This window comes from Lagopus leucura, unplaced genomic scaffold (genome assembly GCF_019238085.1).
Source record: "Lagopus leucura isolate 7727_CA_CO unplaced genomic scaffold, USGS_WTPT01 Super-Scaffold_760, whole genome shotgun sequence".
Taxonomy (NCBI): Eukaryota; Metazoa; Chordata; class Aves; order Galliformes; family Phasianidae; genus Lagopus; species Lagopus leucura.
Window position 1 is genome coordinate 11,782,830 of NW_024962257.1, and position 16,939 is coordinate 11,799,768.

The window sequence follows — 16,939 nt, forward strand, 5'->3', positions numbered from 1 at the left end:
TAGTTCTGCAAGCTTAACACCTTACGACTGAATTTCTTCATGTACTGTATTCCTGTTAAAAGGACAGAATTATTATGCCCAGTGTTTAGCAAGGACTGTCTGCACAAATCTCCTGTTTCTTTTACTTAAGATGGAATAATGGCCTGACCTGAAGAGAGTAAATTTTTGCTTATTGCCTTGTTTATTAAGTAAGTTTTTAATTGCTTTTAAACATGCTAATTGGAGATAAGAGATAATACACACACTGCATATGCTGAGTATGTATTATTAACAAGAGAATATGCTCTTATTAATGAGCTTTGCAAGAAGGTAGGAAATATTGGCAAGGAAATTACATATCTTGTTTAAAAAGCTTTCAGAATGAAAATGGCTCAAATGGGCCCACAGCTGTGCACTTGGCTGTGTGGACGTATCACGTGAGTGAGCTATCAGCTCAGTGATCCCTGAAACCAAGAGAAGGCTGTGGGATGATATCCAAGGAACCAGACTTAAAAAACAAATGAACATGCACACATACACCCCCGTGGAAGTAATACAAATCCAATTACAATTGAAATATCACTGTTTATTCTTACACAATTGTAAAACTGTAAGAATTAACTATTATAATTCGTGTTTAAGGAAAATGTCTTTTCTCCTTCTTGATTAAGCACTTTTTTTTGCCATACCTTTTGAGGGTTTGTGGAAACTGACTGGCTTTGCAAATCTCTCTGCAAGGCTTCATTTTCAATTTGCATAGCTTTAACCACAGCTGAAATGGAGAGTTCAGAGTCCTTTTCACACTCATTCTTTCTAGCTGCTGAAAGTGGTCTTTCTGCTCGACTTAATGGTCCTGCCATGAAAAAGAACAAAGGAATATCCATTTGTACAGACAAACAAGTACGGAATATTTCAACAGCATACATCTGAAACATCCAATTCTGCTACTAGCATAGGGCTACATTAACGAATCAGTAACCAACTAAAGCAAGGCTAAATTACTCTAATTTGTTTTTACATTAGGATTCCAGGTCACATCTACCCTAAACAAGAGCTGAAACTGTATGACAAGAGAAGCGAAACTGTAAAATGAGAAATGGGATGTTTATGCTTTAAAAATGTAGTTACTTTGTTCAGATATTTAATGGGAATGCTTCACAGCAGTTAATTGAAATAGAATATGATTTCAGCACACCAACATTTCTCAATGCAACTTCAGTATCCAGCTATTCTGGAGGAATCCCAAGATTCTTCTGGTAAAATCAAGAGTCAGACATTGCTACTTGCAACATAAAATAAGTGACCTTATGAAGTTCTTCCCAAACGTGACAGAAAAACAGAAACATCACAGACTGGAAAAAAAAATTTAAAGGAGAGGAGACTTAAAAAAAAAAAAAAAAATCAAAAAGCATCAACTTTGGCGGTGGAAAAATTCTGTTCCTTTCTTGCTATAAATGCATTGCGTTCAAAACTTTCAACTAAGCATGAATTCCAGATCTTAAAATACATTTCTGCTAATATCATACAGAATCGATATCCAGCAGAGAAGCAGAAAATAGAGCAAACACAAGGATCAGAAAGTGAGGAGAAAGTCTTAGGGTATAGAAGCAAAAAGAGAAGGAAATTAACAGAGACACAGCACAGACTCAAGTGTGCAAGCTCTGGATTTTACCCACAATTCTACTCACGTCAGAACTTCTGAAGTGCTAAAAAAAATAAAGAAAGGTAAAGAAGTCTCATAATGACAGATGAAATTACACCTGAATCAGATTGAAAAACAAAATCATGAGCACTTTCTTTATTGACATATATTCGTATTTCTTACTATAGCAAATTCTTTCCTGCCTATCTGGCTGCAAGGACTCAGCAGAGAGCGGTCGATTGATTTTACTTTTTACCACAACTGGTCTGACAGGAATGTACGTTTCAGCATTATCTTTTCTTTTGGCTGAGAGAATTCGCACTGGCTTCAATTCTGTAAGACAAGGAAACAGCAAATCAGCTTCAGAGATCTTCAGAAGTAGTGAGACAGGAAGAATTATTGGACCTTAAATGCTTAAGTTTCACCACTTGAATTATGCTGGCATAGGTAAAGTGATAACCTCCATCCTCCCTGCCTTTTACTGATGCAGCTCTATGTTCTATTCATAAGCACAGCCCAACCAACTTAGCAGTGAAATATATCAACTATAAGGTAGGTCATTAGACCAATATATCTTGACGGGGCCAGGTATTTTCAAACATTGATGACCAGAAGAGCAAAAATAAATGAGAAACCCTGAGTCATTAATATAATTGTACCAGAATTATTCCTGAAGCATAGACTAAAAGTAAATGGTCATTTAGTTCATAGGAGTACATATCTGCTCTTACTTTTGGAGGTGGGGGGAGTAATAAGCCACGTGCTCATGTTCTCACTGCCATTACACCCCTTATTCTTCTGGCTCTCCCTATTTACACACTGCTTACTTCTATAAGAATCCTCCTTTACTCAATTGATTCAAAAAGTGTTTCTCTTAAGTTGAGCAATTAAGTATGGATGAAGGGAAAAAAACAAAAAGAACAAAATGCACCTGAAATGAGTGGGGAGGTAATTCTGAGAAATACTGAGCGTAGGTAAAGAGATCTTACTTCAGTGCCCCAAAAATACTACACTTACCTGGAACAACAGAATCATCTTAAGACAGGGCACTGTCTTGTGCCACAACTGACGTGTGGCTATTACTAACAGGACAGATGAAGAAAGAAGCAGCTGTGTCAACCCTTACCTCACTGTGATATAATGCCAGCAATAAAAACAGAAGCTTTGTCTGATGTTGTTTCTCTGACACAACCCAAAGGAATTTCAGAAGGAAAGCCAATCTAAGAAAAGGATGTCAGACAGCAGAAATGAAGAGATATTACAAAGGAAATGAGTGAAGACAGAAGTTAGACACCAGCACAAGTTTTAGGTGGCATTGCTAAAGAGCTATTTTTCTGCTACAGAAGAAAACAAGTATTTGTGCTAACGAGAATAAAGACCCATCAAGTGAAACAATAGGAGTTAATGAGGAAGCAATAGAAGATATGAATTTCTGAGTGGGAAACAATGATTTTTAATCAGTGGAAAAGATAGCTGAGAACTGAAATACTACTGGGTAAAGCTCATTCCTACAGCATCCTGAAAGTAGCACATGGAGAAGCAAAGCACTAAGTAGTCACACAGATATTACTAACCCAGAAACACTCTGGCTTTGGAGTAGCAGCCCACGTATGACCACTCTGTTGTATGCACTGCTAGCACTTGAAACAAACAGAAACTTCCCCAAACCATACCCAGAATTCATTTGCACAAGTGTTAGGTCTACTGCTGTATAGGTTCAGACCAGGTGATTGAGTCATTCAGTATTGTTTATGTGATTACATCAAAGCTGGACCCAAAGCCTGGCTGCCAGACAGTCAGCACTGTTGTGCTTCTGACTTCTGTATCAGAAGCAAGCATTTATCTGTCAAAACCAGTTAAATCTTCCTGCATATTACTTTCAATACAATGTAACATAGACACTAGTTTAATGGTGGTTATTTTTTCCTATCTCAGACCTGAAACCTGCATACCTGGGGCCTATCAGAGGGGTTGAAACTTGTTACTAAATTCTTGAGGGAAGAGCTAGCCCAGGAAGCTGAAGCCTCAGCTGAAAGCTGATGTAGCTGTCAACGCTAAGAAGCTGTGTGTGCCTACAGCCTCAATTGTCTTTCCTCTGGCAAACAGCATAGCAAATCCCAGTGTACAACTCCCTTGGGTATAACAGCAACCCTAATGGATCAGAACAAATAACCAGCTATGGTTAAGATCTTGTCTCTGACAGCAGTGAGCAGCAGATGCACAGGGAAAAATATAAAATATACAGTGCATTCTTCACAAGGCTGAAGTTTGCATTTAATTCAAAGTATAATGAACTTGCTAGCTGAAGAAATTTGTAACATCTAGCAATTAAGCCATTAATGTATTTGACCTTTTAAATATCCCATGGCAATATTTTTGTACTTACACATAAAAAAGGACAAATTATACGATGCCTATCCATGTATACAAACTGAATGTTGCACTTATAATTTTAATTATATTCAAGCCTGACACAGACCTTGGGACTACAAGAAGGTTGTCCCCTATAACTTATTAAACTCCAAATATGCTTCAAGAAGAATTATTTCTACAAGGACATACAATGAAAGGATTCCCCCGGGCAGAAGTCTCCTCAAAGACAATACCACATACTTGGCTTTCTCTTTACGTTATCCAAGGAAGGAGGTGATAAGGATGCACAGTTATTAAAAAGCAAGGATGTTACCTTGTATGACACCTTTCCAGCACATAACTGTGGACACTGGTACTGTGAATTATGGCACAGATTCATAGCAATTCTCTTAGAAGCAACACTCTCAAAGATGTATTAGAGAACTTTAATAATGTACAACAGAGGCTTACTACTTTGATCCTGCTTGTACTCCAATGCAGTAAGGGCACCAGAAACCAGGCCAGAGCATCTTCCAGCATCCTGACATTCAGAAGCTTCCTTCTGCAATGATCTACTGCTGTGCAATTGAAGGCTTCCAAAGCTTGTAATTGTTTCTTCAGTAAGAGATGGTTCTGAAAACACTTCCTCCTCAACAAAGTCATAATCCTCACTAGAAGAATCTTCTTGCATCTTTTCCTCTTCCACACTGAGTTGCAAGCTGCTTTCCAGTTTCTGACACAATTCAGACAAACAAATCTGTCAGGAAAACTCAAATATTTATTTTAAAATAAACCAGTGTGGCTGCCTTTTCCTTTAAGAGATGAGATGGAGCTAAAAATACTCAGATTCCCATGTTATATTTTCACTTCCCTGGTGAGGACATTTAAGGAAAGAACACAGGAGATGTAGGATGTTTTTTCTCATTAGAGTCCTTGCAGGAAAATCCTATAGGCCAAGAAATTTAGGAACAAGTTAGAAACACGAGGTACGTAATTGAAAGGCCAAGGGCATATATTTTTCTAGTTTTACACAGATAGATAAAACTTTTGGCTTGGTATTTCAGGACTATCAGATTTTTCAGAAGTATTCCTCAGATTGTGAGGTTAATACAATGTTTCAGCAACGTGCCTTCACCACTAAGGCTAATGGCACTCTTGGTTGCATCAGGCTATCAGCAGCAGGTCAAGAGAGGAGATTCTTCCCTTCTACTGAGTGTTGGTGAGGCTGCATCTAGTTCTTGACCCCCCCCCAGTACAGGAGAGACCTGGACATACTGCAGAGAGTCCAAGCTGGGAGATGAAAGGACTCGAGTACCTCTCCCATCAGGAGAGGTTGAGAGTTGGAATTATTCAGTAAGGAGAAGAGAAGGTTCAAGGGTATTTTATAAATGTCTATAAATACTGAAAGGAAGGGGCAAAGACAACAGTGCATGGCAATAGAACTTATGTTTTATTTTGTGTTTATCAGTTAATACCAGGAAACATTTCCTTATTATGGAGGTGATGGAGCCCTGACACAGGCTACCCAGGGGCTGTGGGGTCCCCTCCCTGGAGATCTTCCAGAGCTGCCTGGATGTGGGCATCCTACTCTAGGCAGCCCTGCTAGGGCAGGGATTGGGGTCCTCTGCTCCAAGGTCCCTTCCACCATCAACTGTTCCATGATTCTGCAAAGGTAACTTCTTTGTACGTAATTTAATGTATGGTAATACTGTAGACATCTATACTTAAAGAGCAAAAAAAAAAAAAAAAAAAAAAAAAAAAACCAGTAGAAAAGACAGTCCAATTGATTTAATTAGACCTGTTGTAACAGGATTTTTTTTGCAAAAATTCAACTATTAATTTACTACTGAATAAACTGCCCAGCATCGCTCAGCAAATGCCACAAATAGCATAGAAGATGCAGGAGAGCCTTTCATTTTTGACTGCTAAAGGAAAAGATCTCATCTATCCTCAATGCATTTTTTTCTACCTCTGCTGATACAACTTTGAGAGAAGTAAGCAAACTGCATGAGTAAAACAAAAACCTCAAAGCTATCTTAGATACAAATGAACTGTGACAGCGTACATTTAGTCTGTAATGAAAACTGCATGCTGCTCTCCTGTTACAGATTAGACTTGTTAGGAAAACCATATTGACAGAAACATACTACAAAGAAAAGGCAAATTCAAGTTCAAGAAAGGGTCTATGAACAACCTGAAGCTTGATATTGAGCATGTCTTAATGATAGGCAAGGCTAATATTTCTATTTGACAGGGAATTTTATGAGCTTTCTTTTAAGTTTAAAACATCACAGCAGCTGCATTGTAAGACAGTTCAGAGAACAAACTTCAGCTTCAGGAAAACCAAACATATTTCCAGCTGTGGTACAAAGAAAAGTGGACTTTTGTTTCAAAATTAAAAGCTTGTTACTTACACATAAGTAATTATAAAAATCTGTCACTGAAAGCAAGTTACAGCTTTACAGGGTGACAAATAAAAACATAAGCTCAAAAGCAATACAGGAAATGTACAAATGCAGAATAATGGAGGTAGTCTGCTTTTCTATCATTCCACTGGAACACAAAGACATGGAATGCACGAACACTCCACCAGTGCATTAAGACTATATGCACGTGTCTAACTTCAAGATAAAGGTTTAAAAACACAGAAAAACTGCAAGTCATGTCTTCTGAGAGACCCACAAGCTTTTACAACATGACCTGCTCTATTCACATCTTCTGTTACAGGAGCTTTGATGTTCTAGTTCATAACATTAACTCTTACTTCTTAAATACTGTGTGACTTCCCATTCTAAATCTAGTCAGCTTAGCAATTTCTGTACTGAAAACAGCTGCTCATCTTTCTATGACAGCATGTGCTGGACCAGGGCACACAATGAGGAAAGGCAAAGGGGTAGCAGAAGGAGAAGGTAGCCACAGTGGTATTGGATTTACTTGTTTGCTAATTAAGATGGTAGTTGATTTAGTACAAGCAACTTTGCCAGTAAAAATAATTCATGGGATATATAAAAATGAAAGCTCATACTGAACCTCTGAAAACGTAAGCTAGGAAAATGCACTTAAAGTTCATCTGATGTTAACTATACAAAAGCTACCAAGAAGTGATGTCATGCAGAGATTCAGAGGTTGCAGGGTTTTTCCCCCCTGCTCTAAGAAGGATAGTCACAACATGTGCTAGAACAAAAAATAGTAACCAAATAGAAGGCAGAATTGCCAATGTAGTCAACACAGTAATAACCCTTGATAAAAAAAAAAAAAAAGTATTGATTATTTCAAAACTTTACTCTGACATCAGTAAGGTAAAGTCATGACATACAACAATTTCACCTTGACTGTCCAAAAAATAAGCTACAAAGAAAACAAATTATTTAAGCTTTCTCTAATCTGACAGTCAACAGTAAAGTCCACATGGACAAACACTGAGTAAACTGACAGACTCGTTGGTTCTGTTCAATAGAAACAGTCTGCCTCTATAAATTAGGCCTTAACATCTTAGTGTTGCTGACTGAGAATAGATTTTCAAGTAGCTTTACTTTTTCTTTTCATTTTCTCCTTCATGTCACACTTCCAACATGGGGAAAAAAAAAAAAAAAAACAATGTTGTGAACTAAGTGTAAGTAATATATGCTGGATTTGAATGCTCTAGTCAATACTGATACTTGTCTCCATTCACATTTTAATTGACTGACAAAAGCACGAACAACAGAGGGCAACCGCTCATCATACCTGGGAGTAATGGAGAGGATCATCACTATTTCTCTCCATGCTCATGCTTTCATAAGGTTCAAAATCCTCGGAGTACTCAAGAGGAGGTTTAACACAGAGTTTGGTCCCTCTTTCTGTTTTAATCTCCACAGCTTTCTGTTAAAACAGGCAAAATCATTTGAATATTTTTTCTTGCTGTCAGCAGTACTATAATCAATAAACATCTGTAGATAATATGGAGATCAAGCAATCTTTTCCTCAGCTGTTCCATGGAGGAGTTCACATCCAGCACAAGTCATACCTATGGCACCAGAGTAGGGAAAAAAAAGACAGGAAAAGGAACACAGCAATCAACAAAGCAGCTACAGTTAAATCTCTTAAAGCACAGGAATATAAAGAAGTATTTGCAGAATAGTCTCATGGGGAAGGCATTAAAGTTTGCTCAGGAAGCTGGCACACTTGGGTGCCTCTCTGAAATACCTCTATACCAGTGGAGAACAAACACATGGGGAGCAAACAAGAGGAGTTGTAAGTCTGTGTCGTAAGAAATAGTTCAAAGATGCATTACTTCAAGCTGTTTCTTACCTGAAGCCATCCTTTGCGCTGTATTTTCCTTGGTGCAGTCTGTGCACTGCGCACTTGCAATTCACTGGCTTTTAGCTGGGATGCTGTTCCAGAGGTAAGAATTAGGATTCAGAAAAGAGAAATACAGTATTTAAAGATGCATAAAATTATTTCTCTCCCTCAGATGAGGAGAAAAGGGAATGTTTCTGATACAAGAGCAGGAATAACAATTAGAAAGGCATTCCACTCCAAAAACCGGCTAGTTGTGTACCAGTGGCAAGAGTTCTGATTCCTTTGGGGATTACTACTATTGTGTGTTCAAGAGTGTAAATTGCTTAAAGCTACATAAACTGCTTGGAAAGCTCCACAAATTCACTGGTATGAAAGTACTGAAGTATGTTCTAGCATACATATGCATATCTTTCTGATTCCTACCTGGGTAGATTAAGGAGTCTTTAGAAACTGAAGGCAGACTTTGATAAACAAGGTCCTGGTGAACAGTAGATGTTACACTGAGTTTACAAAGGAAGTATTGAGTATCAAACTAAGGAAACAAGTTATTGGCAGATTAAATAGAACGTACTACACGTTTAACATACTGTGCAGAGAAGTATTCTTTGTGTGCTAGTCAGACTAAGGAAAATGATTCATTTCCTAAGGCAACAAAGAGTGTCAAAACCTAGGTGAAAATTCCATGTGTGGTCAAGAAGAACAAGAGTCCTTGCACTGGAAATGGTCCCAGTGAAGCAATGGATTTTTCAGAAGATACTTTGACTAAGACACAGAGACCTACATCCTGCAGGTCACAGCAACATCCCCAAGAGAGCAAGGACATAATCAACACTCTCAATACCATCCTAAATAAAGGCATCTCATTTCCTATGTCCAAGACAGATTTACAGCTTCCATTTCTTCTCAGTGAAGAAAAATAGCTGATGCAAAACCTTTCTTCTTTAAGCCATAATTTAATGGTCATCTTAAGCCAGTAGGAACTTGTACAACCAATAAAAGAAGCAGTCTTCATACCAAGGTCATAGAACCAAGGAAAGATTTACATTGGAAGGGACCTCTGGAGGTCACTTAGTGCAACTTCAATACAAAGCGGGGCTTACTTCAAAATTACATCAGTTGGCTCATCCCAGCCTCCAATGTCACGTTTTCTTTGGGAGGCTGGACAACCCCTACATCCATCTATGCAGTGAATGGTTCAAAAAATTTGCTAACAGCAAATTTTAACTGAGGAAAAATACAGACAAATGATTACTTTTAACTGTAGTCTCTTACGCTTTCTGGTTCCCTGTCATTTCTAGTAGAAGCTCATTTGAGAAAGCCACCAGAAGGAAGGGCCATTCTTAGGGCAACAGTGCAGGCTTATGTCAATTTAGGGCGATAGTAAAACTAGAGTGAGAGAACATACTTGTTCTATTGCCTCAGCCCAAAGGATCTTTCTCATTCCCAGATGCATGAAATAGGACAAAGAACAGAGGGAAAAGGTGATGGACCATTCTAGGGAGGAAACAAGATGCTTGATACTTTGGCAAAATATCCCTTTTAACTACAGCTCCCCTTACACCATTGGGCTACTCCTAAGTAACTCCAAGAACACCTTGCAGCCATCATCAAAGACTGATACGAGGCTCTTCAGGCATCAAGGGTGACCAGTGCTAGAAGTACAATGCTAAAAGCACGGTCTGACTCAGTCACTGCTTCAGGACAAAACTGGAAAGATGTTTAGTTTTCATTCCTAAGCAATTCATCTTTTCTCGGCAACTGCCCAGAAGGTCAATGATGTATGGTATAAGTGCCTGGAAGAAAAGGGACATGGTAACACTCATACCACCTCAGAGTCAGGCAACTTTTCTTTTTTGTGGTGGATTCCCATGACTACATTTTTCTAAGTCATTAAAAACAGTAGTTCAACTCCCAAGCAGCAGATGATGCAACTGAGCTACCTGCCTCTGTGCCAAACATTCATTCTGTACAAAAACATCCTTCCCAAAAGATGGATGGCATGTGAATACTGTTACCTGTTTCAACACACAAAATAGGTTAGTGTAGTCATTCTCTAGCAGGAGTACATTTGGAAGTGCAAACTGACAGTGTGTATTCCAGCAGCCAACAACTTAATTGTACGTCATTAAAACATTAGGAAGAGATCCCAGACTACCCTTAAGCCACATCATTTTTATTATATTGACATTCACTGGAAGGACATGCTTGTTGTGAAAGTATACCTGGGTTATACATCCAAATCAATGACAGTGTACGTGGAGACCAGCTTCACTATCATATCAATTCACTTACCAAGCCTAAGCTTAAGGTGTGTGTCAACCACTGTTGTTAATTATTTTGAGGGAACACAAAGATGAATAAGGGCAGTTTCAGGAAGCATAAAGAGCCCCTTCTGTACTATTAAGTATCATGCATTCTGAATTTTTTAGAGAAGACTGATTGGAGAGAGGGATGCTTTAGAAGTAATAAACGATGCAATAACTCTCATGAGAGATGGGGAAAAAAATTCAGCACTGTACCTTAGCCAAAAATCATTTTGGTCAGTAAAATAACATTCAATCACTGAGAAGAAATGCTTGAAAATGAAACAGACTACAGAATTGCTAAGATACTACCCTAGGGCAAGAATTCTACAAAGATCACAGACAGCTGTTCTGGACTGTGGTGGTAAAATGAAATTGAAGAAGAAAAATGACAGGATGATGATTTTGTTGGTGTCTTTCATTGTCACGACTCATGTTTAAGATGAGAACACCTGGTGGCTGTTAAACAGCAGAACACACTTGTTTTAGAGACAGTGGCTTTATCTCTTTAAGTTGGCAGAGCTGAGGAAGGGAAAAAAGGCTGCCATGATACCTTTAAAAAAACACCACAGCACCTCAGGTCCTACTGACAAGATCAGTATTCTACCTGAGCTGAATCAAGGGACAACAGGCTAACAAAAAAATTCTTTAGTTAAGCTTAGGGAAGAGGTAAATCTCTCCTGAGTGATCTGTTACAATTGCCAGCACAATATTTGGACAAAAAAAAAAAAAAATCAGGTATTTGTCTGTACATACTTCAGATACCCAAAAGCATATCTCCCTAATTCAGACAGAAGCACTCAATTTCCTTTTCTTTTTTCCAATATTCAAGAACGTGCAGTATTTGCACCATTACACACAACCAAGGCAGGACACAGGTGATGAGCTCGTCCCCTATCTCCATGCTGTGTGATATCTGTCATATAACAGACAGCTAAATCTGAACTCAACATGAAAACAAGTAGTTCCCAGTGTAAAAGGGAGAGAGGGAAAAATAAAAAAATCCCAAAAGAGACTGGAGTATGGATACTGAATGAAGCTAGCTTTCTGTATTGCTGAGATTAGTAAGCCTTCAATCAGAAATTCTGACATTATTTTTAAGTTTGTCTTCATCATTAAGCAAATAATAAAGCTTAGACACTTTACATAGCAACAAATTTAAAAGATATACTCTATGAGATAGGTTATATTAATATGAGGATAAACTGCTTTACACTGGGATTTACTAAAATCATTTATTTTCATTAAACTAAATGGATTAGAAGGCCACTAAGCTCACTCTCCATAATTTCACAGATGCAAAATTACACCTACTACTATTCTGCTCTTTGACAGAAAGACTTTAACTGGAACTAGAATACACATTCCAAGAAGAGCCAGCTAATCACTAGCAGATGACAAATTGTCTTTACTTCAAATATTTGAACAAAGATTACCTGACTTTTAAAGAAGACTACGATAGTTTAAACAAAATTTAAGTCTGTAATTTGACTACAGTCTATTCAATCCATTCTATCAAATGCCATTTATCTGCAGGACACTAGAAAACATGGGAATCCATCAGTTCTTAAAGTCTGAGACCAGTGCTGCATATCAAAGGCATTACAATGGCAATTTCTAATTTTCTAGTTAAAAGCAGGAAGGTGAGGAAACTAAGCATTGGAATTAGAGATCAACTAACCAACTTATAGGGAGTTGCAGAGACTGCTTTGTAACACACAAGCAGCTGAGTAAGTACTCTGCCACACAGCCCAGGGAGTAATTTCAATGATTAGATGACAGTTCTGATGAGTAAATACTTTAAACAGTTCCAGACTGCTGTCTTTGTGTAGCTCACCGTTTGTAGTGGAGGACTGTGTCTCATTTTTGAAGCAACCAAATGAGTGGATTTTTTTGTGGTAGTTTCTCAGCTCCGAATTTGCTCCATTCATATACAGAGAAAACCCCTGCTCTAACTGCTCCAGTTTGATTTGTGCAGGATCCTTTCTTTTCAAACATCTCAGTAGCCTAAAGCAGAAAGAATAACTCAACCATCTGCAGTACAAATACAGGTAAAGTTAGCAATAAATGCAAAGATAGCGTGACAGAGTTAAAAGAAAAATGTATTTCATTGCTCAAGTAACAAATTAGGACATAACTTTCAGGATCTTCATGTTCAACAACGCCTGTATGAGTACTGACACCCTGTGACTTAAGCTCAATCAAGTGCTTCCCTTCTAAGACTTCCACTAGATTGCTTATCATCTCACTTTTCTTCCCCCCACTTGGTATTCTATATGCTTAAACTTGCTACTTGAAAACTTCTGAGAGTTTTGGTTAGAAATTTAGAAATCTTAAAATAGTTGAGCTCCTCTCAAAACAACAACAAAACAAACCTAGGTCATGAGTTTGAACCACAAGTTCTATTTCTCACCTGCTTAGGTATTGCTTGCACCTCCCTCCCAGTACATAACAGACATCACACAACACAACAGCCTGACACCTGAACAAAGGCTCCTTCTGAGGTCTCAAAGTTACCTCAGCTATTTCAAACAAGTCACACCAAGTCAGGTGTTGCAATACAGCAAACCAAATTTCACATTACAACCAACTTTTGAACAAACATTCACCACTGTTCACTGTTCATGAAAGATTAACGTGGAAGGAGCGTAACAGCAAAGGGACCAGAGCAAATGGAATGGTGTTACAAAGGAAAAGTGCTCACACGTCCCTAAAGAGCAAGGGGAGCAGAGAGAACTCCACAGGGAGGGGTCTCCAACCAGAGATCCTTCCCCAGTGGCAGTCAGCCCTTAAATAAGGTCTAAGAGAAGTGCAGCCAGGCTCCACGCCTTCTGGTCACACAGCTGCATTGCTTCACCTGTGCTCCCAGGGCTGACCCAGTCCTTTCCCCAGGTGCTCAATCAATAGTTCAGGCTGTGACTCAGCAGTTACCATACATACATTATGTACTCAATGAGAGTGGGAACAATGCTTACCGGTTTCTCTGCTGAAGTGCTATTAAATATTCATCATGTTTTTCATCAAAGTTAGTTACCATGTCCTTAATATAAAGCTGAAAAGAATATAGAATTGTCACAGTCAAGTATTTAAATTATTCACTATAGAATATTACTGGTTCAGCACCCTCCATAGCCATGAATACTCTAAGATGAGAGAAGCTCCTCTTTCAACAGAGTATAAAACAAATTATTTAACAAGTTTCCGGATGAACAGAGAATATATTAGTTGCTTTTCTCAAAATAACAGAACGAAGAAGCAGATTCTACAGTGTGTTTTCAATCCAGGAACTGACATTCCTTTGAAAGGGCCACACCGTTTGTCCTGTTCACAAAGAAGCAAATTGCTTCTGACAGGTTCTCAGCAACAGGAGGCAAAATGTTTAAAGGTAGGCCAATAATATACAGAAAGAAGAGTTGAACTCACCCCCACTGGTGAAAGGGCTCTTTGGTGACACAGCACATCTCAGAAAGTAACTGAGGTCTAAGAGAAGCGCACTTGTTACTGGCTGGGCCTTATATAAGCCAAGGGGGGGTGGGTTGGGGTTCACCCCTTCTGGTCACAGGTGCAAACCATCTGCCTGTGCTCCATGGGCAGCCTTCACCAGGTGCTCAATCACCAGTTCAAGATGGGACCTAACAGTTCCCTGCTGCCATTCCTGTGCTGGTACCATTTACAGGGTCAGTTAAATCTAAGACTTATTCACTTTAGAGCCTGTATACATTTAAAAATGTATACGTTGAAGATTTTACCTTGCCTTTTGGGAAATGCGAACATTTCCTACTGAGTATTCCAGAGTTGCTGCTACAAGTTGTGGTAGAGTGCAATCATATCATAGAATGGTTGGGGTTGGAAGGGACCTTTAAGATCATCTAGTTCCAACCTCCCAACTATAGGCAGGGACAACTCCCTCTGGACCAGGCTGCTCAAAGCCTCTCCCAGCCTAGCTCTGAACACCACTTAGGAGGGGGCATCCACAAACTCTTGGGGGCAACCTCTAGACACTATTCCAGTGTCTCACCACCCTCAAAATAATTTCCTCCCAATATCCAGTGCACTGAGACGTTTAAACTTGTGGCTAAAACGTTTACTTCCTTATGAAAAAACTGAAACTTCGTATTTTGGCTCTTACCAATCGCACCGTACCTCTGTTACAACACCGCACCCTCGCCTCCACCGAGGCAGCGCAACGTCGGAGCTGGGCAGCGGAACAGGGCCCGAGCCCGGGCCCAGCCGCCCACGTACTGGATTTGGGCCCCACCGCGCCCAGAGCCCGCGTAACGGGCAACGCCAGGCCAGGCCGTGCTGCCACCGACCTGTTTCTCCGTTGCCTTGGTTACCGTCGCAGAAAGCGACGTCACTTCCGGCGCACCGCTACGCGGTGCCGGAAGTGAGCGGCGCGGAGCATGGAGGCGCTGTGGGCGCTGCTGGACGAAGTGGCTTTAGAGGGTTTGGATGGCATCACTCTGGGAGCGCTGTGGCAGCGCCTGGCCGCCCGCACACCACCCTTCCCGCTGCCTCTGGAGCCCGCCACCAGAGAGCTGCTGTGGGCCGCGCTCAGCTCCCAGCCCGACCTCCGCTTCTACCTGCTACCGCGGGCGCGTCCGCCGCTCCGCCTGCACGACCGGTGAGCGAACCCCGCCCCGCCCCGCTCCCCTCCCCGCAGCCCCCCGGAGCTGCCCGGTGACATGCTGGCCGCTCTCGTTGTAGGTATGAGGAGATCGACCTCGAGACGGGGATACTGGAAACCAAGAGGGATCCCCTGCCGTTGGATGACATCTACCCTGTCCACATGATTTTGGATGATAAAGATGGCCTGCAGGGTTCCTGCCAGTTCTTTAAAGAGAGAGTGGACATCACCGATCAGATAAGGAGGAAGGACTTGCAGCCTTGCTGTACCTACACAGAAGCTGTTGAAAAGTGAGTGAAATCCCAACACCTGGCATTAAAGAATATTTAACTTAATTTTTAAACTGTGATCTTTTAACTTTGTTTTTGAAAAATTCTATGAAGAATGTGATCTTGGGGGGAATGCAACTTATCTCTCTGTTTTTGTGGATTTAAGTAATATGAGGAATACGAGGAAGAAGTTTGTTACTGTGAGGGTGACAGAGCACTGGAACTGCACAGAAAGGTGGGCAGTCTCCTTCTGTGGAGATACCCAACCCTACCTGGACTTTCTCCTGTGTAGCCTATTGTAGGGAAACTGCTTTGACAGGGAGTTGGACTTGATAACAACCTCAGGTCCTTTCCAACCTTTATAATTCTGTAATAATCTTTTGTTTCTTTTTCTTCTGTTAGATGGGGAGACAAGCTGGTCATCGTGGCTTCCCAGGACCAACGCTACAGAGCCCTGATAGGCTGGGAAGGAGATCCTGACTTAAAGCTTCCTGACTTCTCCTACTGCATCTTGGAGCGCCTGGGGCGTGCCAGGTGGCAAGGAGAGCTCCAGAGAGACCTTCACAGTGGGGCTTTCAAGTAATTTTATATTTTGCTCTAGAAGTTAAATTAAATTGAGTGAATTTCTACTGATAGCTTAGAAAATTTTGTATTCCTGTGTATTGTTTAAGCCCTTATCTGTACTGGTAGCACCTTATCCTTACTAATGGGAGTGTTTGATTCTTGGGGCCTCTTTTGTAATTTTGGTCACAAGAATGACAGTGAGGCCCTGGAATGGGACAAAGAAGGACAACGGAGCTGCGAGGTGTCTGGAGCTCAAGTCTTATGGAGAGCAGCTGAGGGAATGAGATTGTTCCATCTGGAGAAGAGCAGGTACAGGGAAGACCTGATCGCTTTCTCCAGTTCCCTGAAAGGAGGTTGTAGTGAAGTGGAGGTAGGCCTGTTCTCCCAAGTAACAGCAATAGGATAAGAGATGATGCCTTAAGCTGTCCCAGGTGAGGTTCAGGTTGGATATTAGGAAAAAAAAATTCTCAGAAGGAGTGGTGGAACGTTGACATAGGCTGCCTAGGGAAGTGGTGGCACTGAGGGACATGGTTAGCAAGCATGGCTAATCCTGGATGTGGCTCTGGGCAGCGTGGTCTGTTGGTTGGAAACCCTGCACATAGCAGGGGGTTGAAACTGGATGATCATTGTGGCCCTTTTCAACCCAGGCCATTCTACAGGGAAAGCTGTATCCATGGCAGGATGGGTTGGGGTTGAACTTGGTGGTCTTAGTTGTCTATTCCAACCTTAATGATTCTTTGATTCTAAGTACTGGTCTCTTCCTTGAGTTTGTTATACTTCCTGATACTCTCTCATGGAATCAGAGATTCTCTGTTGGGTCAGTAGACAGAGCTTGAAGGATTCCTATTCTCAGAGCACTAAAGACAACGTAGAGAACAGGAAAAATTAAGCTCCTAATAAAGCCCGATGCTTCTGCAACAGA

At 40.5% G+C, this 16,939-nt stretch overlaps 2 protein-coding genes across 5 annotated transcripts in view; one reads left to right on the plus strand and one right to left on the minus strand.

Annotated features, from left to right (window-relative positions):
• The window catches only part of LOC122176279 (katanin interacting protein), a 55,487-nt gene extending 40,684 nt beyond the window's left edge, over positions 1-14,803 (minus strand). Inside the window, exons 1-8 of one of the 3 annotated variants that reach the window (XM_042864670.1) lie at positions 14,701-14,803; positions 13,533-13,609; positions 12,395-12,564; positions 8,264-8,346; positions 7,700-7,834; positions 4,445-4,706; positions 1,805-1,954; positions 669-832 (exon numbers count right to left, since the gene is read on the minus strand). In XM_042864670.1, the coding sequence (XP_042720604.1) occupies positions 669-832; positions 1,805-1,954; positions 4,445-4,706; positions 7,700-7,834; positions 8,264-8,346; positions 12,395-12,564; positions 13,533-13,594 (1,026 nt within the window). In that variant the 5' untranslated portion in view covers positions 13,595-13,609; positions 14,701-14,803. Of the gene's footprint in view, positions 1-668; positions 833-1,804; positions 1,955-4,444; positions 4,707-7,699; positions 7,835-8,263; positions 8,347-12,394; positions 12,565-13,532; positions 13,610-13,980; positions 14,005-14,686 lie in introns of those variants that run through there. The other 2 variants (XM_042864669.1, XM_042864668.1) reach the window with 2 other exon arrangements.
• Positions 14,804-14,945: 142 nt separating this feature from the next.
• Positions 14,946-16,939, plus strand: part of GTF3C1 (general transcription factor IIIC subunit 1) — a 39,129-nt gene continuing 37,135 nt past the window's right edge. For both annotated transcript variants that reach the window (XM_042864111.1, XM_042864112.1), the window contains exons 1-3: positions 14,946-15,181; positions 15,265-15,474; positions 15,856-16,032. In XM_042864111.1, coding sequence (XP_042720045.1) covers positions 14,961-15,181; positions 15,265-15,474; positions 15,856-16,032 — 608 coding nt within the window. In that variant the 5' untranslated portion in view covers positions 14,946-14,960. The remainder of the gene's footprint in view (positions 15,182-15,264; positions 15,475-15,855; positions 16,033-16,939) is intronic.